Here is a 23,905-nt window from a genome sequence, read left to right on the forward strand (position 1 = left end):
CAGCACTTTGGGAGGCCGAGACGGGTGGATCACGAGGCCGAGACGGGTGGATCACAAGGTCAGGAGATCGAGACCATCCTGGCTAACATGGTGAAACCCCGTCTCTACTAAAAAATACAAAAAACTAGCTGGGCGAGGTGGTGGGCGCCTGTAGTCCCAGCTACTCGGGAGGCTGAGGCAGGAGAAGGGCGTGAACCCGGGAGGCGGAGCTTGCAGTGAGCTGAGATCTGGCCACTGCACTCCAGCCTGGGTGACAGAGCGAGACTCCGTCTCAAAAAAAAAAAAAAAAAGAGCACCTTTACTGGTGCTTTCTTTCCCCAGGCATTTTTTTCTCTTTTTTCATTGTTTTTTTTTTTTCCCTTTAAACTCAGGGGCAAAAATCCCTAGGACTTTTGATCCAAAGACGGCAATTATCACTAAGTGGTTTATTTCCTTCTGAGACCTAGCCAAGGCTCTCAGAGCCAATGCTGCTGGTACAACTACTCTATCTTAATGAGATAGGTTGGATAAGTGTGGATCCTTCCAGCTGGGTCCTTCTGATCAGTGCAAAGCAGTCTTTTATTTTATAACACATTTCGAGCAATGGCTTGGGAAGTAAACACCATCTGAGACTGGCTGGCCGGAGGCAAAGGGAGATGGCAGGCAGTTGAGCCTGCCTGTGGGTTCTCTCAGCAGTGACTTCCTTTTTCCCTTCCTTCTTCTACCTAGCCCTGTATGTGAGGGGATTAACTGGGTTTTTTTGTTGTTGTTGTTTGTTTTGTGAGATGGTGTCTCCCTCTGTCACCCAGGCTGGAGTGCAATGGCGCAATCTTGGTTTGCTGCAACCTCTACCTCCTGAGTTCAAGCAATTCTCCTGTCTCAGCCTCCCAAGTAGCTGGGATTACAGGCACGTACGACCATGCCCGGCTAATTTTTGTAATTTTAGTAGAGACGGGGTTTCGCCATGTTGGCCAGGCTGGTCTCAAACTCCTGACCTCAGGCGATGCACCCGCCTTGGCCTCCTAAAGGCATGAGCCCCCCAAAAGCATGAGCCACTGCGCCTGGCCGAGGTGATTAATTTTTACCTGCACCTCAGGGTTATCCAGTAACAGGCTGGCTGGGTTTGCAGGCCAGCGTGTTCCTGGTGGCAGTCGCTCACTCATTAACACTTCTGGAAGTGTTGCTTGTCTGGTTAAACTGCAAATGCTTTGCAAAGTCATGTCACTGAGCAGAGGTGTGAGACTGCCAGCCAGCCCTGCTGTGTACACTGATAGAATTAGTGAGCAAGCATCCCACTCTGATGGAATCCAAATGGAACTGTCACTGTCACTGCGGTGGAGACGGTGGGGCCACATCTGCACTGAAACCTGCTCTGTGTCTTCAACGGCTGTGTAACGGCGGATGGCCATTTCCTTGAGTGGGATGAGACATTGCCTACTCGGCGTGGCTGCTGGGAGCGTGAAATGGGATCATGTGCAGAACAGCCACGCATGGTCCTTGGTGTTTGATAGACATTGGGTCCCTCTGTGGTCCCAAGCAGACACTGGGGGTGGGGGCAGAATGGATGGTCAAGTTGAGGGGCTTGGGGCTGTTTCACCGGTCTAGAAAAAGACAGCAGAAACGTTGGCAGCAGGACTTTATTGTCCAACACTGGGCTGTCTCTGAGCCTGAGCTGTGTTGGCTGGAAGTGAGCCATAATGCAGGTGTCACCCTCCTAAGCCTTGCTCAGTCCACTCACAGCCCGATGGCCAAGGGAGGACATGGCTGCCCACCACGGCAGTGTCTTCAGAGGTAAGGCATTCGTCCCGACGCTCTATGCTTCTTATACAAATTAGATATAGCTGAAGCCACCCATTAAGCAACCCAGCCTTTCTGGGACTATTTGGTTTGCCCCTGGGTCCACTAAACACAGTTAATTTTCCCCAAGCCCCCTCCGAGTTCAAGGATGTGGGGAAAAGAAAGAGATCAGCCTGTTACTGTGTCTATATAGAAAGAAGTAGACATAAGAGACTCCATTTTGTTCTGTATTTGAGATGCTGTTAATCTGTGACCCTACCCCCAACCTTGTCCTTGCAAGAGACATGTGCTGTGGTAACTCAAGGTTTAATGGATTTTGGGCGTGCAGGGTGCGTCTTTGTTCCTAGAAAAGCTAGGTATTGTCCAAGGTTTATCCCCATGTGATAGGATGAAACAATGCTGCTAAAAGGTTTATCTCTAGGCACAGGATTTTCCTTTAAACTTATTCATGTCACAGAGATCCTTGTTCTTAAGTCTTACTGCTGATTTCCTCCCTAAAAAGGATTCTATTGTGCTGCCACTCCCTTATCTTTAATATGGTAAAGATAATTATCTATAAATACTAAGGGAACTCAGAGGCCAGTGCCGGCGTGGGTCCTCTGTCAGCTGAGCGCCGGTCCCCTGGGCCCCCGCTTTTCTTTCTCTATACTTTGTCTCTGTGTCTTATTTCTTTTCTCAAGTCTCTCGTTCCACCTCGCCCACAGGTGTGGAGGGGCAGGCCACCCCTTCAAAGGAGGCTCCCTCCCCTCCTCCTCCCACTCGCTTCTCCCAGCCTCCCTGACTCCTACACTCTGAGATCTGCTCCCCACTATGGGATGAGGAAGCCGAACGGCATGGTGACGCAGCTGCCCTGCACGCAGCCACACCATGGGCTGGAGATGCCACTGTCCGCTCGGTTTAATGATCAATTAGCTCCCTGCCAGGAAGTCCTTTCTGACCTGGTTTGCCCCTCAGTCCCTCGGGCTTGGACCTAGTGCCTGCGGCAGGACAGCCATGGCCGCCAACTCCACCAGCGACCTCCATGCTCCCGGGACGCAGCTAAGCGTGGCTGACATCATTGTCATCACCATGTATTTTGCTCTGAATGTGGCCGTGGGCATATGGGTAAGGGGAACTGTGGTAGTGGCGGCCAACTGGGCTCTCAGGGCGGGTGCTTGGGATGGGAACCGGGGTCCAGCATGTCCCTATGGTGTCAGCATTGGTCCCACCTGGTGGCCTGGTGATCCTGTGGTCCTCCTCCCAGCCTGGGGCAGATTTGTTTGGAGACCTTGACCAAGCCCCTTTCTCTAGTTGGGTAATGGCGTCTCCATCTGTAAAGTGAGGAGAAGGAAGGTCTCTGGAACAGGTAACTGGGCTTTTGTGCTGCTGCCCAGTTGGAGTCCTTAGGTGTGGCCATCAGCCTCCTGGTCCCAGTCTCCATGGTGTCAGTGACTCCCATCTGCTTGAACAACAGGCTCCCAGGGATTCCCTGGCTGCACCCAGAGCTGCTGGATCAGAATCCGGAGGAAGGGAGGGCCCTGGGAGCTAGGAGTCTTTATTTTTAACAAGCTCCCTGGGATTCACATCCTGTGGCCTAGCTCTAGATCATAAGCCGGTTCTTTCTCCTTTCGTAAGAGTGAGAAGTGAGCAGTGATCTGACCCCACGCACAGATTCCAGGCGCAGCGGGGCCCTTGGAGACAGGCTGTCTCATGTGCCGATGGAGAAGCCAAGGCTCTGGCCCTGCGGCAAGGGAAGGGCTCCCCTTTGGTCTATCATGGAAGCCTTCCTGAGGGAAGGTGGCCACAGCCTGGTCCAGGTCACCTGCTCCACGCTTAGTGCCTGGAGGTTGGGCTCCACTTCCTTAGTCCCAGAGGTCCCCAGGCTGGCATACCTGAGCCCTGACAGTCTCCTGGGGAGAATGAGTACTCCTTCTTCTTTTTTTTTTTTTTAACTGAGACGGAGTCTAGCACTGTCACCAGGGCAGGAGTACAGTGGTGCTATCTTGGCTCACTGCAACCTCCACCTCCTGGGTTCAAACAATTCTCCCGTCTCAGCCTCCCAAGTAGCTGGGATTACAGGCGTCCACCACCACGCCCAGGTAATTTTTTGTATTTTTAGTAGATACAGGGTTTCACCATGTTGGCCAGGCTGGTCTTGAACTCCTGACCTCAGGATTTGACCACCTTGGCCTCCCAAAGTGCTGGCATTACAGGCGAGAGCCACCGCACCCGGCCGAGTATCCCTTCTTATCTACCATAACCCCTGGCCTAAGCACGAAGGCCTGGCAAACAGGAGACTGGTCACGTCCCCTTAGTTTTCTGGGCCTCAGTGTTCTGATCTGTGACATGGAGACACCACCTACCTGGGGTGAGGTCTGCTATCAAGAGGCCCGCACAGGACCAGACCTTGCTGCTGCCATTGGTTCTACAGTGGTAGTGGTGGTGGTGGTGGTGGTTGTAGCAGTGGTGATTATAATAGTAGCAGCCGCAGTCATTAAAATTAATTATCACAGGTTGGATTTCAAAAATCTAAATCCCAAAATCTGAAACATTTTTAGAACATCAACATGATGCTCAAAGCAAATGCTCATTGGAGCATCTCAGATTTTAGATGTTTGGGTTGGGGATGCTTAACGGGCAGGTATTCTGCAAATATCCCCAAATCTGAAAGAGTCTGAAATTCAAAACTCTTCTGGTTCCAAGTATTTCGGATAAGGGCTCCTCAACCTGTATGTGATTAAATATTAACTTACAAGTAGCCCAGTGCTGGCCATCGGCAAAGCCGAGTTCAAGTCTCGGCTCTGCTCTGTGTACTTAAGTCACTTAACCTCTGTGGTCTTCAGTTTCCTCAAACACGCAATGTGGGTTTCTGTGCAGCCCACATCTCAGGGCTGTTCCAAGGAGCAAGGGGCCAATAGAAGTGAAAATCTGTTGCAAACTGTAATGTGCTATATTCCTGTGAGAGTTGGTGGCTAGAATTCAGTGGAAGAGGTGCCCACGTGGGGCAGAACAGTCAGTGGAGCGTTTCTGGATGAGGGGAGGTAAGGGCCAGGTAAGATCTGAGAGGGAGGCCGGGCGCGGTGGCTCAAGCCTGTAATCCCAGCACTGTGGGAGGCCGAGATGGGCGGATCACGAGGTCAGGAGATCGAGACCATCCTGGCTAACACGGTGAAACCCCGTCTCTACTAAAAAATACAAAAAACTAGCCGGGCGCGGTGGCGGGCGCCTGTAGTCCCAGCTACTCCAGAGGCTGAGGCAGGAGAATGGCGTGAACCCGGGAGGCAGAGCTTGCAGTGAGCTGAGATCCGGCCACTGCACTCCAGCCTGGGCGGCAGAGCGAGACTCCGTCTCAAAAAAAAAAAAAAAAAAAAAAAGATCTGAGAGGGAAAGAGGAGGGGAGACAAGGCTGTCCTGGCTAGCACAGGTGGGGTATTTCGTCAGAAGTGCACGTCTAAGAAAGATGTTCTGGGCACCCGAGGCCAGGCCCTTTGTAGCGCAGTGACTTGGGTCACCAGCCCTTGTTGCCCATGACCCACCTCTCATAGCTCAGCCTTGCTGTTTGCAGGTTGGTGCCCCTGGCAGTAGGGCTGTAGGATTTCTGCCCTGTCCCTCCAAGCAGGCCAGGCTGGCCCGGTGGGGAGTGGCTAGCCAGAGAGCAGTGAGCACATCCAGAAAAGATCAGAACCAGACAGGGAGGATGCTGGAGCTGCATCCCACAGGGAGAAGCAGACAGAGCAAGCCAGGCAGGTGCAGCCCTGCAACGATGTTTAGATGGTGGGCCTGGGAGAGTCTGCGGCGGGAGCCTTTAAGGAAGAAATGTTCCTGGAGGAGGGGACTTTGAGCTGAGCCTTTGCATTCATTAAAATATCTGTTAACAAGTGACAGAAAACTACTTTCAAATGAGCTCGAAGATTATAGGAAATGTAGGGCGGGCGCAGTGGCTCACTCCTGTAATTCCAGCACTTTGGAAGGCTGAGGCGGGCGGATCACGAGGGCAGGAGCTCGAGACCAGCCTGGCCAGCATGATGAAACCCCATCTCTACTAATAATGCAAAAATTAGTCAGGTGCCTGTAATCCCAGCTACTCGGGAAGCTGAGGCAGGAGAATCGCTTGAAACCAGAAGGCAGAGGTTGCAGTGAGCTGAAATTACCCCACTGCACTCCAGCGTGAGCAAAAGAGTGAAAGTTTGTCTCAAAAAAAAAAAAAAAAAGAATACAGGAAATGTAATTGCGTCCAGCAACAGAAAGGGCTTCAGGTGCAGTATGATCCAGGTTCACAGCATTATTAAGGATACGGCTACACCTCACTGTGGTTCTCTTAGCCTCCATCCATGTGTAGCTCTGTCCTAAGCCAGCTCCCCTCATTTCCTGATGTGAAATGACCAGCCCAGCGATTGAGCCTGAGTTAAAATCCAGGCTGCGCCACTTGCTAGATGGGTATGTTTTCATCTCTGACACCATCAGGTTCCTCATTGGTAACATGGCACCTACTTCATAAGAGCTGTTGCGAGGACTAAGAACTCCACACAGCTCAAGCAGTTGAAGCCAACTCTGGCATAGGGGGTCCTTGGGGAGCCTTAAATGGGTACATGTGGCCCCCAGCAACTGCCAGCAGCCCCCAGAGCCCTGGATATAAGAAGGCAACTGACAATGCCCACTATAGGCTTGAAAGATGAGAAGTGTCAGGAAAAAGCACTGGCCGTAACCATAGATGCTCTGAAGTTGTGCAGTGCACCCCGTACACATCTGGATATGGCCATCCGGGCCAAGATGGTGAGCCTTCAGACTATGCTGCATGTAGTATGGCAAGATCACAGCACACAAAGAGAAAGTGGTGGGAGCTGGAGCTGGAGCTGGAGAGAAACATTCAGGAGCCACATCAAAAGTTCTGAACTGGGTGTGGTGGTGTCCACGTGGTTCCTGCTACTCAGGAAGCTGAGACGGGGAGACCACATGAGCCCAGGAGTTCAAGACCAGCCTGGGCAACATAATGAGACCCTGTCTTAAAAAAAAAAAAAAAAAGGCCAGGCACGGTGGCTCATGCCTGTAATCCCAGCACTTTGGGAGATCGAGGCAGGCGGATCACCTGAGGTTGGGAGTTCGAGACCAGCCTGACCAACATGGAGAAACTCCGTCTCCACTAAAAATACAAAATTAGCTAGGCGTGGTGGCACATGCCTGTAATCCCAGCTATTAGGGAGGCTAAGGCAGGAGAATCACTTGAACCCAGGAGGCAGAGGTTGCAGTGAGCCAAGATCGCGCCATTGCACTCCAGCCTGGGCAACGAGAGCGAAACTCGGTCTCAAAAATAAATACATAAATACATAAATAAATAATAGATAAATAAAACTTTGAATGGTGAGTCCATACAATGAAGCCTAATCATCTTGAGTATAGGGCAGGGCAATTAATGCGGGAAGAAAGAGACCTGCATATTGATGGATATATTTTGTGATCCAGCCTTATGTATGTTCTGAAAAGAAATACAAAATCTATGTCTAAATACCTGTCCTGTGCCCCTCTTTTCAAATTCTTCTGTTTTTTCCTTTTTTCTTTCTTTTTTCTTTTTTTTCTTTTTTGAGACACAGTCTTGCTCTGCAGCCCAGGCTGGAGGGCAGTGGCGCCATTGCGGCTCACTGCAGCCTTGACTTCCTGGGCTCAAGTGATCCTCCTACCTCAGCCTCTCGAGTAGCTGGGGTTACAAGCATGCACCACCATGTCCAACTAATTTTAAAACTTTTTATAGAGACAGAGTCCCACTATGTTGCCCAGGCTGGTCTTGAATCCCTGGCTTGAGCAACCCTCCTTCGTTGGCCTCCCAAAGTATTGAGATTACAGGCATGAGCCACCATGCCCAGATGATTTAACTTCAATTTCTCCCATCCAAATAGCACTAAGGAGGGGCTTGAAAAATCCATGTACCAGCCAGGCGCAGTGGCTCATGCCTGTAATCCCAGCACTTTGGGAGTCCTAGGCGGGTGGATCACGAAGTCAGAAGATCGAGACCATCCTGGCCAACATGGTGAAACCCTGTCTCTACTAAAAATACAAAAAATTAGCCGGGCGTGGTGGCGGGCGCCTGTGGTCCCAGCTACTCGGGAGGCTGAGGCAGGAGAATAGTGTGAACCCAGGAGGCGGAGCTTGAAGTGAGCCGAGATCACCCCACTGCACTCCAGCCTGGGCGACAGTGCAAGACTCCGTCTCAAAAAAAAAAGAAAAAAGAAAAATCCAGGTACTCACTGACCCTTATCGAACACTTACCAGATGCCAGGCACCGTTCTCAGCATGCTACATGTATTAACCCACTAAAGCTCATAAAAACCCTCTGAGCGTTGGGAAGCCAAGGCAGGTGGATCACATGAAGTCAGGAATTAGAGACCAGCCTGGCCAACATAGCGAAACCCCCTCTCTGCCAAAAACACAAAAAATTAGCCAGGTGTGGTGGTGTGCACCTGTAATCCTAGCTACTCTGGAGGCTGAGGCAGGAGAATCGCTCAAACCCTGGAGGTGAACATCGCAGTGAGCTGAGATCCTGTCACTGCATTCCAGCCTGGGTGATGGAGTGAAACTCTGTCAAAAAACAAAACAAAACAAAATTCATGAAGGAAGAACTTCTTAGGACCATGTTACAGAGGAAGAAACCAAGGCACATGCGTTCAGTAACTTGCCCAAGGTAACATAGCCAGGAAGCAGAGAAGACAGGATTTTACTCCCAGACATTCTGATTGCAGATTTTTTTATTCCATCTACATGGAGGACAAAATTCTACACTCCCCCGAAACCAAAGGCATGTGGGAATACGTGGGTAAGGAACTGACTGCTTCTGTTCTTTTTATAAAAGTTGAGATGAAATTTACATAATATACAATTCATCATTTTAACAATTTTAATTTGTTTATTTATTTAGAGACGGAGTCTCACTCTGTCGCCAGGCTGGAGTGCAGTGGCGCAGTCTCGGCTCACTGCAACCTCCACCTCCCGGGTTCAAGCAATTCTCCTGCCTCAGCCTCCCGAGTAGCTGGGACTACAGGCGCCTGCCACCTCGCCCAGCTAATTTTTGTATTTTTAGTAGAGACAGGGTTTCACCATGTTGGCCAGGATGGTCTCGATCTCAACCTCGTGATCCATCCACCTCGGCCTCCCATAGTGCTGGGATTATAGGCGTGAGACACCGTGCCTGCCCATTTTAACCATTTTAAAGTGTGCAATTCATGGCATTTCGTACATTTGCAATGTTGGGCAACCATTACCTGTAGCTAGCTCCAAAACATTTCATCACTCCAAATGGATACCCTGTCCCCATAAGCAGTCAAGCACCGTTCTTCCTGCCCCCCAGCCCCTGGCAACCACTCATCTGCTTTCTATCTCTATAAATGTGGCTGTTCTGGACATTTCATATAAATGGAATCATACAATTCGTGGCCTTTTGTGTCTGTCTCTGTTGATGAAGCATCGTGTTGTCAAGGTCCATCCAAGTTGGGCATGCATCAGAGCTTCATTCCCAAGATATCTGTTGTTGTTTTTTGAGATAGGATTTCACTCTGTTGCTCAGGCTGGAGTGCAGTGGCACAGTCACTGCTCACTGCATCATCCACCTCCTGGGCTCAAGTGATTCTCCCACCTCAGCCTCCTAAGTAGCTGGGGCCACAGGCGTGTGCCACCACACCCTGCGATTTTTTTAGACCTAGAGTCTCACTATGTTGCCCAGTCTGGTCTCAAACTGTTCGGCTCAAGTGATCTACTTGCCTCAGCCTCCCAAAGTGCTGGGATTACAGGCATGAGCTACGGCACCCAGCAGAACTTCATTCCTATTGAAGACTGAATAATATTCCTTTATATAGGATACACCACATTTTGTTTATTTACTCATCAGTCAACAGAAATGTTGGTTGTTTTCACTTTTGGCTATCATGAATAATGCTGCTATGAACGTTCGCGTACAAGTTTTTGAGTGGATGTGTATTTTCAGTTCTCTTGGACATGCACCTAGGAGTGGAACTTCTGGGTCATATGGTGATTCTGTGCGTAACTTTTTGAGGAGCTGCCACGCCATTTCCGCAGCAGCAGTCCCATTCTACTTCCCACCAGCAGTGCACGGGCTTCCAACTTCTGTTCGTCTTTCTCTTCTTGCAGTCCTCTTGTCGGGCCAGCAGGAACACGGTGAATGGCTACTTCCTAGCAGGCCGGGACATGACGTGGTGGCCGGTGAGTGCACCCTGACTTCTCACACACCCCATTTTGTCCGTGGAGCTGTGTCTGATCTCTAGGTCACCTGGCACTTGCATCTCTGAGCCAGTCCAATTCAGTGGAACAGGCCGGAGGCGGGCAGGAGGTCCCCAAGTGAGGGGCATAGGTCTGAGCTGCTAGAAATTGTGTAAGGGGCAGGGGCTTTGGAGTGTGAAACTTACATCCACTCCTTAGCTGTGCAGCTAGTCATGGGTAGAACTCACACCCTGGGCTCCTCATCCATGAGGTGAGGCTAGGATGCCGCTTAGGTTTGTGAGGATGAAGGAGAAGCTGTCAGGCCCAGGATGGGGCCGGTGCAGGGAGCCTGCCTCTGATGCGTTTCCCTTTCTCTCCTCCAGATCGGAGCCTCCCTCTTCGCCAGCAGCGAGGGCTCTGGCCTCTTCATTGGACTGGCGGGCTCAGGCGCGGCAGGAGGTCTGGCCGTGGCAGGCTTCGAGTGGAATGTGAGTCCTGGAGGACGGGCAGCCTGTGGGAGAGCCAGGGCACAAGGTGCGGCCACAGCCCTGGAGGGGGGCAGCTCCCAGTGGCTGGTGTCAGCCCATGTCCAGGTGGGCTCTGGGCCAAATCCTGTCTTCAGAATACCAAGGTGCTGGATGGCATGACTGGCAGGGAGCTGTGGGCCTTTCCCCAGACTCAGAGAGGGGAAGAAGCCACCCAGGATCTCATGGCAAGTCAGGAGGGGCGGGGGGAAGCCAGGCCACCAGATGGCTCTGTCTGCTGTGTCTCTGGAGCAGAGCTGTGGGAGCTGCACCTGCAGTCCTCACCTGCCTCTGTCCCCACAGGCCACGTACGTGCTGCTGGCACTGGCGTGGGTGTTCGTGCCCATCTACATCTCCTCAGAGGTGAGTCTACTCATGAGGCCTCCAACCGGGGGGCTGGGCCTTGGTCCAAGTTGATGGTAGTAATGGACAGGACCACCGTGGCCTCACATCAGGACTTGGTGAACTCTTAGGGCTGGGTTTGCTATTAGCCCAACTAACATTTGTATCAACCCACTAAGGTGGGTCCCCTCGGACCTCAGCCTGGGTGCTGTGTTGGCTGGTTTCCATGGCCCTGAGTGCTGCATCTCAGGAACAATGTCCCATCCAGCAGGGCACATAGGCTGCACACCTGGGCCATGCACCTGGTTTGCACACCTGGCCCACACACCTGGGTGGCATACCTGGGCTGTACACCTGGGTGGCATGCCTGAATGGCACACCTGGCTGCACCATCCTCGACTCTGCCCACTCCTTCAGCCCTGGCCATGCAGCCACTAAGTCCAGTCAACTCCACTTCCCAGATGTCTCTCAGCCTGTCCCCAGCTCTGCCCCTCGCAGCCACCTCCCTCATCCAGCCTCATCATAGTGCACCTGGATTTGTCAAAACAGCCTCTAAACTTGTCCCTCTGTCTCCAGCCACGGCCCCTCCAATCCATTCCTCGTCTCGGCCCTAAAGAGCCAGTCTTGGGATCTCAGCCTGCCACTCCCCTGCCTGACACCCTCGGGACGCAGCTGGAGCAGCCTGGGCTTCAAGGCCGGGTGCTGAGGCTGTAAGGGGTCAGTGCCTGGGCCTTGCCCTTGAGAGGCTCACAGCTGCTTTGTGGCGGTGGGAGAGGCAGAGTGACTGAGACAGGCCCTGTCTGGAGCGCTGGGCATCATCTGGGGGATGCTTAGCCCCTACCCATGTGCCTCCCCAGATCGTCACCTTACCTGAGTACATTCAGAAGCGCTATGGAGGCCAGCGGATCCGCATGTACCTGTCTGTCCTGTCCCTGCTACTGTCTGTCTTCACCAAGATATCGGTGAGCTGCCCCCCGCTCCCTGCTGGCATAGCCTGGAAACACCCTCAATCTGTGAGCCCCTCAAGTGGACCTGACGTCTTCTCATTCATCTCTGCCTTGTTTCACAGCTGGGCAGACTGAGGCCCAGAGAGGGGCAATGACTTACCTGGGGTCACGCAGCGAGTCTGGACAGGTGGTCCAGAGCTCCCTAGTCAGGGACAGAACACAACCTGCTGACTTCTGCTCTGACGCAGGGTGTTACGATGGTCTGAGGTCAGCACTGGGGCCGACACGGGGGTGAGCCAGGACCTCCCACTAGGGGGCGCCAAAAGCCCACGTGGTCTTGGCCCTGTCTGGTCTGCACTGAGCTGACCTGCCTCTCGCCCCAAGGCTGGTGGGCTCCATCACTGACACCTATCCTTGGGGGCCTGGCCCTGCCCCATTGGCATATTAAGAGGAGGAACACACCTTGAATGTCAGAAGCATAGAGCTCATCTTGTCCAAGCCTCTGACTTTACAGAGAGGGAAACTAAGGCCCAGTGAGGGGAAGATTATCCCAACCCTCCTGGTGACCTTGTGGCAACACCAGGCCTTTCGTTCTCACTCCAAGTCCCTGGGGGCAGCCAGCTTCATCCAGCCCCAGGCTTCTGAAGGGGCTTGAGTCCTGGGGCTGCCTGATTCTGAGGGGGCCGACACTAGCCCCTGAGACCCCCAAGCGTCCCTGTGCCTGGGGCTCCTCCCTTGTAAGGAGGGGCAGCTGACCCTGTCTCCCAGGGTTCCTGTGAGGCCGGTGAGGGCTGCTGTGTCTGTGGGAAGCGCTCTGTGAGGCCCGGCTTTCCCTCAGAGGCAAACGGCCTCCTGGGCCGTCTTCATAGCTCTGGGACTAGGAAAGCCCAGAAGAGGCGTCGATTTAGTGGAGGGAATGGAGGCGCAGGAGAGGTAGAGGCCTCGCTGGTCAACCAGGAGCTGTGGGCAGGATTACCTGGAAAGAGGACCCTGAAAGGGTCCATCCAGAGCCCCCACTGGGCCTCCATCTGCACTGGCGTTGCTGGGTGACTCTGAGGGGGTTCCCAGAGTGTCTCATCCTTCTTGTGGGCAGGTCTCAGGGGTGGCCAGCAGCAAACCCTGGGCCACAGTCTTCGCCAGATGCCCTTGGTGTACTCTAGGAGGTTTGCTTTCTCTGGGAGCCCTTTAGAGTCCGGAGGGACTTGGCCTTGGCCTGCCCTTAAGGCTGAGTTTAGAGTTTTCCACTCATATTCTCCCTTCCTCTCCCACATTTCTTGATCTCCACCCCACCCCATGCCAGCCACCTCCCTGGAAGCCAGAGATACAGAAATAAACAAGACCTGGCCCCGGCCTGCCAGGGGCTCGCACTGCAGTGAGAAATAGATGGATGCATGGGACAGGCATGAAGCTCAGAAGAGGACACAGTGGGGCTTGCTGGGGGTGGCATTTGAGTTGGGCTCTGATGGAAACAGGGATGCCGATGGGGGACAGGAGCAAATGACAAAGAGAGAGGTGAGAAGAGGCAGGATGTGTCTTGGGGTGGTCGGGTCTGGAGCCCTAGACTGTAGGGATCACTAAGTCAGACACCTCTGGGGACCAGATAAAGAACAGTGTGGGGAGAAGCTGGGAGTGAGTAACAGGCAGTAGTGGGGACAAAAGCAAACCAGAGAACATGCCTCAGCATTCACACACGACAGGCCCGTTGCCACATTTGCCTCTTAGCTGCCAGCTTTCAGCGTCTGGCCTGCAGTGAGAGATGAGATGAGGGAGGTTTAACTGTAAGAGGTTGAAGTATCCAGGGAGCCCAAGTGGAACAGGGGTGGTGTTTTAAGTAGGATAGTGACATGGTCGTGTTTGTACTTTGTGCTCTCTGGAATCTTCCAGAGGGTGGACTGGAGGGGAGAGAGACAAGAGGAGGCCAGGCCTGTGAGGAGGCCCCAGGTAGGTCTGGTGAGGGAGGGAGGCTGAGCCGCGGGCACAGGGTTTCACCCTGCTGGCTTCTCTGCGGTGGAGCTTATACCTCACACTCGGAGGGTCCTGAAAGTGGATGGCTTGGGCGGGACTTCTAGAAAGGCAGAGGGGGCCTGCACGGTGGCTGGCGCCTGTAATCCTAGCACTTTGGGAGGCAGAGGGGGCTGGCACGGTGGCTGGCGCCTGTAATCTTAGCACTTTGGGAGGCTGAGGCGGGCGGATTGCCTGAGCTCAGGAGTTAAAGACTAGCCCGGGCAACACGGTGAAACTCCATCTCTGCTAAAATGCACAAAATTAGCCACATGTAGTGACGTGCGCCTGTAGTCCCAGCTACTCAGGAGGCTGAGGCAGGAGAACTACTTGAACTGGGGAGGTGGAGGTTACAGTGAGCTGAGTCTCCAAAAAAAAAAAAAAAAAAAAAAAGCAGAAGGAAGAGCTCAGTGAAGTGAGAGGATCTTAGGGACAATCTTGTCCGGCTCTCCGAGTTTACAGATGACACAACTGAGGTCCAGGTCACAGCGAGTCAGGCAGGGACTACTGTTAGAACCCAGGCCTGTGCCTCCCGGCCAAGAGGCCCAACCTCGGCCCTGCTGCCCTGAAGCAGCCAGGACATGGCCCTTCAAACTCCACTTTGTGATGGGAGTGATTCAGTGTACCCAACTATAAAGCAGTGAGCACCCACTCACATCAAGGCTGGGCTTCAGAACCAATGCTGGGGCTGCCTGGATGAAGCAGAGGACGAAGCTTGAGGAACGCTAATTGCTGGGCTTGGCTGCAAGAGGACTGGTACCCTGGCTGTTTGAAGTGCCACGCGCCCAGGCGGTCCCCAGAGGTCCTGACCTCACTGGGCTGTGCCCCAGGAATGCCTCATGTGTCTGCGCGTCCAGCACCTGTCCCAGCCGCTGCCTGTGTAGACAGAGATCTTAGGGTGCCTGCTGCCATCCCTCAGGCAGGGGCACTGGCCCACAGGAGGACCCGCGATGGCAGGACATGGAGAATCACCACCCTGACCCTCAGACGAAGGGACCCAAATCCAGCTCCATCACCGTGGGGCTCTAGCCAGTCATTTAGCCTCTGGAACCGGGCGCGATGTCCCACGCCACTTGCAGTAAAGGTCCTCCACGGGGTCGCTTTGCGCCCTCACTGACCTCACCCCTCCCTCGCCCTGTTGCCCCCACCCGCTCCAGCCACACTGGCCTCTGCGCTTCCATGGACACACCAGGCATGTTCCTACCTTGAGGCCTTTGCATTTGCTGTGGCCTCTGCCTGGAACCTTCTGCCTGGATATCCACGTGGCTCCCTCATGTCCCTCAAGTTTTTCCATTCCCTCCATCTTCACCCCCGTCCCCGCGGGCCAGCCCCCTACCTCGCTCTACCCCCATGGGCCGGGAATGCCTGCTGGCTGTGTGCTCTGTTGGTTCCCTTGCTCACTGGCACATCCCCAGGGTGGCCCGCATGCCTCGTGGGTCTAGGTGAGAGAATCTGTGCCAGGGGTCAGCTCGTTTTTTCTGCAAAGGGCCAGAGAGGAAATATTTTCAGCTTCACAGACCACATGGTCTCTGTCCTCACTCCTCAACTCTGCCCCTGGGGCCTGAAAGTGCCTGCAGACAATACTGCAAGGCATGACTGGGCCTGGCCTGCGGGTTCTGGGCTGCCACTCCCTGCCCTATGGAAAGCGCCTACTTACTGTGCACCTACTGTGTGCCAGGCCCTGGGTGAGCCCCCCACAGCCATAGATGCTTTCTAGACATCTAGACGGGGTAAGGAAACAGACCAAGGAAATCATAAGAAATGGTAAAAGTGTGATAAAAGAAGTAAACACGGTAGGGGGGTGGGGCAGAAATGGGGAGACAGGATCAGGGATTGGGCTCACTGGAGACAGCGCAGTCTGGGGTGGAAATGCCAGCCTTGCTGCAGCCTCAGGGAAAGAGCTTGGCAAATCCAGGAGCAGGAAGCTGGTGGGGCTGGGGCTGCGTAGGGATATGGAGGGGTAGCGATGACCAAGAGCAGAGAGGCAGTGGGGACCACTCAGAGCCTCTGGACAGGGCCTCTGCCGGGTGGGGGTGCACCTTACTCCTAGAATGGTAGGAATGCAGAACCTGGCCGGGCGCAGTGGCTCACACCTGTAATCCCAGCACTTTGGGAGGCCAAGCTGGGGGATCACCTGAGGTCAGGAGTTCGAGACCAGCCTGGCCAACATGGTGAAACCCTGTTTCTACTAAAAATACAAAAAGTTAGCCAGGCGTGGTGGCACACACCTGTAATCCCAGCTACTAGGGAGGCTGGGGCAGGAGAATCATTTGAACCTGGGAGGCGGAGGTTTTTTTAAAAACAAAAACAAAAACAAAACAGAAATGCAGAGCCCCAGGTTTTCCTTGCACAAGCCAAGTGCAGGAGGGACCAGTGAGGGGCTGGCAAGGGGACTGGGCCTAGGATGGGGTCAGTAGAGGTTTCGGGGAGTGGGTATGTGTTTTGGAGAGGGAATCCACAGTAGTGGCCTGTGGGTCAGAGGTGGGGAGTGTGGCAAGGGGGAGCCCCGGAGGACGGTGATGGCCTCCATGGAAATGGGCAAGGCTCAGGGGCAGAGGACACCAAAAAGATTTGGAAGAAATCATAGTCAACTCCTACTGCCAGTGCAGGGCTCAGCCCAGCTTCTCTGCTGTCCCACCAAGGATGGGAGATACAAGTTCCATGTGGGGGCCGGGCGCGGTGGCTCAAGCCTGTAATCCCAGCACTTTGGGAGGCCGAGACGGGTGGATCACGAGGTCAGGAGATCGAGACCATCCTGGCGAACACCGTGAAACCCCGTCTCTACTAAAAAATACAAAAAACTAGCCGGGCGAGGTGGCAGGCGCCTGTAGTCCCAGCTACTCGGGAGGCTGAGGCAGGAGAATGGCGTAAACCTGGGAGGCGGAGCTTGCAGTGAGCTGAGATCCGGCCACTGCACTCCAGCCCGGGCTACAGAGCGAGACTCTGCCTCAAAAAAAAAAAAAAAAAAAAAAAAATACAAAATTAACCGGGCGTGATGACGCACACCTGTAGTCCCAGCTACTCAGGAGGCTGAGGCAGGAGAATCGCTTGAATCTGGGAGGCAGAGGTTGCAGTGAGCCGAGATCGCGCCACTGCACTCCAGCCTAGGCGATAGAGCAAGACTCCGTCTCAAAATTAAAAAAGGCTGCAGTTGCTCCTGGGTCACTGGGGAGGGAGGCACAGAGGAGAGTTGGCTATCTCAGATGGTCCCAGGGGCCATCCCGTGCCAAGATGAGGGGGTGGAGGGGCTGCAGGGTGCCGGCAGGTATGGAGGGGCTGGGTGGCTGGCTATGTGTGCTCCACACCCACTTCCCCATGTCACAGATCAGGGGCACTGAGGTTCAGGGGGTAAAGTGGCCTGCTCAAAGCCATGCGGCTGGGACACAGCAGACCAGGGACACAGAGCCAGGGCTGTGTGGCTCTTGGCGTCTGTCAGGCTGAAGCTTGCCCGGGCCCACAGAGAAGAGTGCTCAGGCTGCAGGAGGGGTTGGATAGGGCTAGGTGTTGTCTGACTTCCTCACCCGGGGGCTGCCTGGGAGTTACAGGCAACTGCACACCTACTGGGCCTCTAGCAGCAGCAGCAGCAGCAGCAAACCTTCACTGGATGCCATGTAGGGTCCAGTCTATAGGGGAGACAGCAGTGAAAGGCCCACCACACACCCTTGCTCCTGCTGTTCCTGCACCTGCGGGACTTCTCTTCAGTCTTTGGGGCCTGCCGCCGTGGAAGGAAGGGCAGGAAGGAGGGAGGCAGGCAGGAGGGAGGGTGCATGAACAATAAACTCAAGGAGCAGAGGGGCTGGCATGGCTGTGTTTTGAACGATGAGAAGCAGAGGCTGGGATGTTCCAGGGCAGAGGAAATCTGGTGAGCCGGTGAGCAAGGACCTGGAGGCAGCTAAGTTCTGGGCATGGGATGAAGGGCCATATGTCTGGCGTGGCTAGAGCCAGAGGCCGGGCACACAGACCTGGGTTCTGTCCAGAGGCAGCCAGGGTCCAGCGGGAGCCTGGAGCGGTGACTTTAGGACAGAAGCTTGCAGGCTGCTGTAGTGGGCCTTCTAGAAGCCTCCTGGTCCCTCTTGACCTTCCCTCTCCTGGCAACTCCAATCTCTGATACCTACTAGGGGCTGACTTTGGGGACGTCCTTTCCCTTCCTGGGGCCTCAGTTTCTCCTCTAGTCTGATGGGGCAGCGGCTTGAAGAGTCCGTCCTGCTCTGATACTCAGCACCTCTGCACTTCTCTGCTTGGGCTGGAGGCAGATCAAGCCCCCACCCCCCACCACACCTTCCCCTGAACCACCTGCCCTTCCTACACACACACACACACACACACACACACACAGAGAACCAAAGATAAGGACCAGAAGGGGCCGAGGTTCTACTGAAAGCCCCTGGCCAGTTTCCAAACTGGCTGGTCTCTCTAAGACAGGTTGAGAGGCGCCTGGAGGGAGAGGTACAGGAAGCACAGGCTTTGGAGCCAGATCCCAACCCGCCTGGGCCCTGTGTCCCTGGGACTGGGGGAGGCAGGGATCCCTGCCTGGGGGAGCTCAAAGGGGCCTGGGGCCTGCACTTCCTGAGCCTCGTGCAGATGTGTCCCCACACTAGGAAGCGCAGGTCTCCGGCCTTCTCAGGAAGCTCCTGGCCCCAGAGGCTGTGTGTTGGCTCATCTCGCATCTCCTGAGTCAAAGCAGAGCGGTAGATTTAGGAACTCGGGGTGGAGCAAGATGAAGCCTGTTACCAGCCCATGTCCCAGACAACAGGGTCCTGCCCTCCCTCTCTCTGGGCCCCCACTGCCAGGTGGAGGGTGGGATTGCTGGTCTGTGAGGCCCATGCCAGGCTGAGGTTGGCCTCCAGGCTAACACTCCTGCCTTTAGGAGGAGCAGTCCCAGCTTCTGCGAGGGCAGGGGCTGTGTTCAGTCAGTGGGAGACCAGCTTCAGCCTGAGACCCAGCCTCTGAGCCACTCCAGGCTTCAGTTCCAAACCCACCGGGGGGTGGGGGCAGGAAGCAAGGCTGACCCTCTGTTTCCTGGCCCGCCCAGCACACACTTTTCCTGAGGCCTACTGGTCTTCACGGACTCCTCACAAACTCCTCATCAAGGTCCCCCTGGGAACCGAGGGGACAGGGCTCCACCTTTTATCCCCTGGGGAAGGGGCCAGATTCAATAACAACGCTGCTTTCAGGAAGGGCATTGGCCACTTTGGACTTTATTAGTAACAGTAACGTCCCCTGACATCCACACAAGCTTGCAGCTTCTCCATGGCCAGTTCTTCCCCCAACCTCACAATGGCCCCCGTGATGCAGGCAGACAGGCGAGTGGGGGTCTCCCTTCCTCATCCACAGGCCACTGAGGCCCAGAGAGGGCCTTGCCTGAGGTCACCTAGGGAGTGGCTTGCTGGAGCCCTGGGTCTAACAGCGACTTCAGCCACCCACACAAGCCTCTCTCCCTCCGCAGCTGGACCTGTATGCAGGGGCTCTGTTTGTGCACATCTGCCTGGGCTGGAACTTCTACCTCTCCACCATCCTCACGCTCGGCATCACGGCCCTGTACACCATCGCAGGTATGGCGCCCACAGCAGGGAGATCCACCCAGGGGACGTGTAAAAGGGGCAGAAGGCCACCTTCTCCTACAGGCCCGAGGGAGCAGCCCAGGAAGTGGCCCCAGCAGGAGCCCCAGAAGTTCCTCCCTGTGTCCTTCCTCCCTGGGGCCAGTGCCCTCTCCAGCAACCTTGCTTCCACTGGCAGGGGGCCTGGCCGCTGTCATCTACACGGATGCCCTGCAGACGCTCATCATGGTGGTGGGGGCCGTCATCCTGACAATCAAAGGTGAGGACAAGGTCTGTGGCCATGGCGGGGCTATCCCCACAGCAAGCCCTGTGGAGTCTGGCACTGCCCGGCACTCTGCAGGACTCATGCTGTTGGGGCTCTGGGTAGCATCGCTGGGGGTGGGTGGGTTCAGGAGGTTGAGCCACTAGACAGTCAGCCCCACTGCTGGCCCCTCAGTGACTGCCCTGGCTGGTAGAGGCTGCCCACCCTACTGCCCCACTGTTACCAGCTCTGGCCCTGGCAAGGAGCTGACTCAGGAACTCAGGACCAGCCACACCCACATTGGCTCAGCGCTCGACGGTGAGGTGGGGCTGTAGGCGGGTGTGAAGGCACACAACCAGGAGACCACAAAACTGCCTGGGCGGCTCCTCCAATTGTTTAAAAGCATGTACAAAATCCCAAGAGGTGATGCCACCTCCTGCAGGACAAAGGCCAAGGAGGAAAGAAGAGAGCTTGGAGATATTGGCAATACTAGTCTGGAACAGACAGGAAGCTCACAGGGCTGCCCGGAGAGAGACAGAGCTCACCGTCCCTGGAAGTATGTAAGCAGAGCCAGGAGGACCCCGCAGAGAGTGAACACATGTCTAAAGACTCTTCCAGACTCAGACACTGGGACCCTGTGGTTGAGCAGTTTCTAACCCTTGAATGGCACTTGTTCATTTGCTCTGAGCCTCACACGAACCCTTGGTCTGAATACAGAGCCTGGCCTGAGCTCCATGGAAACGGTGATGCTGGGGGACCAGCATCCAGGCAGCAGGCTGCCTCTTCCATGTCCCACTTGGAAAAGGCTAGGGAGTGGGGCCTGGGGTGGAAACTAGTTTCCTACATCCCGGCTTCTTCCTCTCAGACCAGGGGCTCTAGTGTCCCTAGGACCCACCTCATGAGAGGGATCCCAGCAGCCAGGCCCAGTCTGGAAGGGAGGGGAGTGACAGACACAGACGGGCCAGGGCTTGGCCATGCCAGGCCCTGACCCCGAGGTAGACAGGAACAGTGAGGCGTTCCGGACTGGAGAGGAAAAAGGCCCAGCTTGAGGCCACCAGATGGGCTGTGTGGTCTTGATGGAGGCCCCTTCCCTCTCTGGACCTCTGTCTCCCTCTTCTCTGTGCCTCAGGGGGTTGGGGCCACGTCACCACCAGCCACTCTCAGCTCTGCTAAAATCACACCCTTCAGGTGATCAGGATGAACACTTTAGAAGCCTCAGGAAGGTCCTCAAATGTCAAGAAAAATTACTGTTGCTTCCTTGAATCGACAATCAGAAACCTGGCTGAGAACCTCTTGCCCAAGGCTGATGGGTGTCCAGAGGCCAACAGTGACTCCTGCCGGGCCAGCAGGACACTGGGGTGCCCATGTGCAAAATGCTCACTTAATAGTATTATTTTAAATACAAATAAAATAGTCATTCAAATACACCTTTAAAAAAAAACAAAAAACCCCTCTACCCTCACACCTTTCCAAACACTGGGAAAGATGAGGTGGAAAAAAACCCTAGTTTGGTGCATCAGGAAGTTTCCTGTGAGATGAAGGTAGGGGGAGCCCGGGGAGTCAGGGCCCCCCAACCACCAAATTGTCCCTGTCCCACCCTGACCCCTCCAGCTTTCGACCAGATCGGCGGTTACGGGCAGCTGGAGGCAGCCTATGCCCGGGCCATTCCCTCCAGGACCATTGCCAACACCACCTGCCACCTGCCGCGTGCAGACGCCATGCACATGTTTCGAGACCCCCACACAGGGGACCTGCCGTGGACCGGGATGACCTTTGGCCTGACCATCATGGCCACCTGGTACTGGTGCACCGACCAGGTGAGTGCCAACGTCTCCCGCCCATCCCACCTTCCTGCCGTCCCAGCGGGCTCCGGTAGGCCCAGGTGGCCCGTCTGCCCTCCGCATCATGAGTCCGGGCTGGGGCCTCCGAAGGTGTGGCTCCAGGCTGGGACAGGCTGCTAGGGGTCTTTGCGGTCCCGGGGGGCTTGAGCCCTCCGTTTAGAATCAGATGAGACCCACTGGCTACCACCCGTCCTGGCCTTTAGGTGCTTCGACTGAGACAGTTTGGAGTATGGGATTCCGAAGGGACTCGAATGCTCCTCGGTGGCCTTGCCATCGGCCAAGGGGCGGGCATTTCGGGCCAGTCTTGGGCTGCCAGGATCCGGCAGCAGGCGGGGTACCTGGCCTCCCTTGGCCTGCCAGCGGTGGGGGCCGGCCACGGCTGGGCCTGCGTTTCTGGTAGAGCTCTGGACGCCATCAACAGCAGAGCGGTACCTAGGGGGTCCTGGGAAGCCGTCTTTATCCCTAGTCCCTGAGGCAGGGGCCCTGTGATGATGAAACTGCTGGGCCTGGAAGAGAGAGAGCAGAGAGTGAGGCTGAGCGAGAAGGGCCAACCCCGCCCCAGCACAGGACCCTGCTCAGGCACACAGGAGCCAGCAGGCCCGGGTTCACCTCCTGGCTCTGCCATTCACCAGCTAGTGGGCCTAGGCCAGTTGGTTTAATCACTCGATGCCTCAGTTCCCCTGTCTGTAATAGGAATAATCCTGCCCTTTGTGGGTGTAGCAAGGCAGCTTCCTCCCAGCTCACCCCCACCAGCCTCCTCTATTTCGACACAAGCCTGGACGTGGTTGGAAATGGGCTGAATGGGGTTGTCGAAAGCAATGCAGGAGTTTGTGTTGAGTGCAGGGGGTGACTCTGGCCCTGCCCCCAAGACCCTGTCACCAGCCCTCCAGGTGACCTCAGATGAACTGCTTCCCGTCTCTGGACAGAAGCAGATGGTGCCCTTGCTTTGCTTGTCCCAAAGGCCGTGGGCAGCTCCAGGGAGCATGTGTGTGGGAAAAGGTCTGGGAAGCAGTGGCCACAGGCCCCACGACTGTCCATGCCTCTGGACCCAGCCCCAGGGGTCCACCATAGGATAAGGCAGCCTCTGTGGAATGAACGATAACAGCGCTCACACAAGCCTTTCCCATGGGGCCTCCCCTGGGAGTAGGCCTCGCCAGCTCCATTCATAGGACAGAGCACTGAGGCCAAAGACAGAGACGGATCTGAACCCAGAGTGGAGTGACTTTTCCGTGGTTCCCAGCTCTGCTCTTCCTCTCCCAAGCAGCACAGGCTCCATCAGAATCTGCCCAGAGACCCTCCCTGGGTTCCAACAGTAAGAACGGACCCCAGCTGGGAGCTATCAGAAGCTCTGGAAGGCTGGGCCTCAGTTTCCCCATCTGTAACACGTGGTCCTCAAGCAGGGCCCCTTGTACTCCGGCATGCTGTGCTCACAAGCTGCTCACATCCTCCATGCCTCATGGGAGGGCTCTCCAGGGAACACATGGGCTTACAGCAGGCATCTGCCCAGTTCTCCTGGGAGAGCTGAGGGCCAGCCCCAGTGGGCCAGGGGTTGGTGAAAGGTTGGCCGTGGAGGGCAGAGTAGGCATGTGGTACCCTGCCAGGCTGAGCCCCTTTACAACTGCCACATCCCACCTCCTCCCAACGCAGCATGGGCCTGGCATGGCACGGGCGTCTCTGGGTGGAACATCAGTCAGGAGATTTTCCCATCAAAGCCAAATGAATCTGCACACGTCCTGGCCTTGGGGTCAGGGTTGGGCGGGCCCCACTACACAGATAAAGAGCCCGAGACCCAGAGAGGATCACACAGGGAGGTGGAGGAGGGACACTGCTGACCCCAGGTGGTTCAGGGCACCAACCAGCATCGGGCTGTAGCCTGGCCTCTGCCCTATCTCCCTATCCTCCTCCCCTCAGGCTGGATCTGCCTGCTGGATGCGGGGCCTCGGTCCAGAAGCCCAGGCACTAGTCCTGCTTGAGGTTCCTGGTCTCTGCGTGGCTCTCACTGACACTGGGGACTTTTAGGGGCACCTAGGGGTCTGACTCCATTTTGCTGTGGGGCCAGGGTAGCCCTCGAAGACACCCACGGTCTAGTCAGAAGGGAGGCAGCAGTTCTGTGTGCCGAGACCATGGGACGTTTTGCTTTTTTTTTTTTTGAGATGGAGTCTTGCTCTGTTGCCCAGGCTGGAGTACAGTGGCGCCATCTTGGTTCACTGCAAGCTCCACCTCCTGGGTTCAAGCAATTCTCCTGCCTCAGCCTCCTGAGTAGCTGGGATTACAGGCGCGCACCACCGTGCCCAGCTAATTTTTGTATTTTTAATAGAGACGGGGTTTCACCATGTTGGCAAGGCTGGTCTCGATCTCCTGACCTCGGGATTCACCCGCCTCAGCCTCCCAAAATGCTGGAATTACAGGCGTGAGCCACTGCACCCAGCCAATTTTTGTATTTTTAGTAGAAACAGGGTTTCACCATGTTGGCCAGGCTGGTCTCGAACTCCTG

At 55.3% G+C, this 23,905-nt stretch overlaps 2 protein-coding genes across 2 annotated transcripts in view; one reads left to right on the plus strand and one right to left on the minus strand.

Annotated features, from left to right (window-relative positions):
• The first annotated feature begins 2,510 nt into the window (after window positions 1–2,510).
• The window catches only part of LOC105493349 (solute carrier family 5 member 10), a 69,040-nt gene continuing 47,645 nt past the window's right edge, over window positions 2,511–23,905 (plus strand). Inside the window, exons 1-8 of the mRNA XM_011760930.3 lie at window positions 2,511–2,880; window positions 9,889–9,960; window positions 10,341–10,445; window positions 10,785–10,844; window positions 11,681–11,785; window positions 19,218–19,323; window positions 19,508–19,588; window positions 21,182–21,387. Of these exons, the coding sequence (XP_011759232.2) occupies window positions 2,770–2,880; window positions 9,889–9,960; window positions 10,341–10,445; window positions 10,785–10,844; window positions 11,681–11,785; window positions 19,218–19,323; window positions 19,508–19,588; window positions 21,182–21,387 (846 nt within the window). The 5' untranslated portion in view covers window positions 2,511–2,769. The remainder of the gene's footprint in view (window positions 2,881–9,888; window positions 9,961–10,340; window positions 10,446–10,784; window positions 10,845–11,680; window positions 11,786–19,217; window positions 19,324–19,507; window positions 19,589–21,181; window positions 21,388–23,905) is intronic.
• The window catches only part of LOC105493348 (family with sequence similarity 83 member G), a 31,211-nt gene continuing 28,687 nt past the window's right edge, over window positions 21,382–23,905 (minus strand). The window contains exon 5 of the mRNA XM_011760929.3: window positions 21,382–21,917. Within this exon, the coding sequence (XP_011759231.2) occupies window positions 21,528–21,917 (390 nt within the window). The 3' untranslated portion in view covers window positions 21,382–21,527. The remainder of the gene's footprint in view (window positions 21,918–23,905) is intronic.

The sequence above is a fragment of the Macaca nemestrina genome, chromosome 17 (genome assembly GCF_043159975.1).
Source record: "Macaca nemestrina isolate mMacNem1 chromosome 17, mMacNem.hap1, whole genome shotgun sequence".
NCBI lineage: Eukaryota > Metazoa > Chordata > Mammalia > Primates > Cercopithecidae > Macaca > Macaca nemestrina.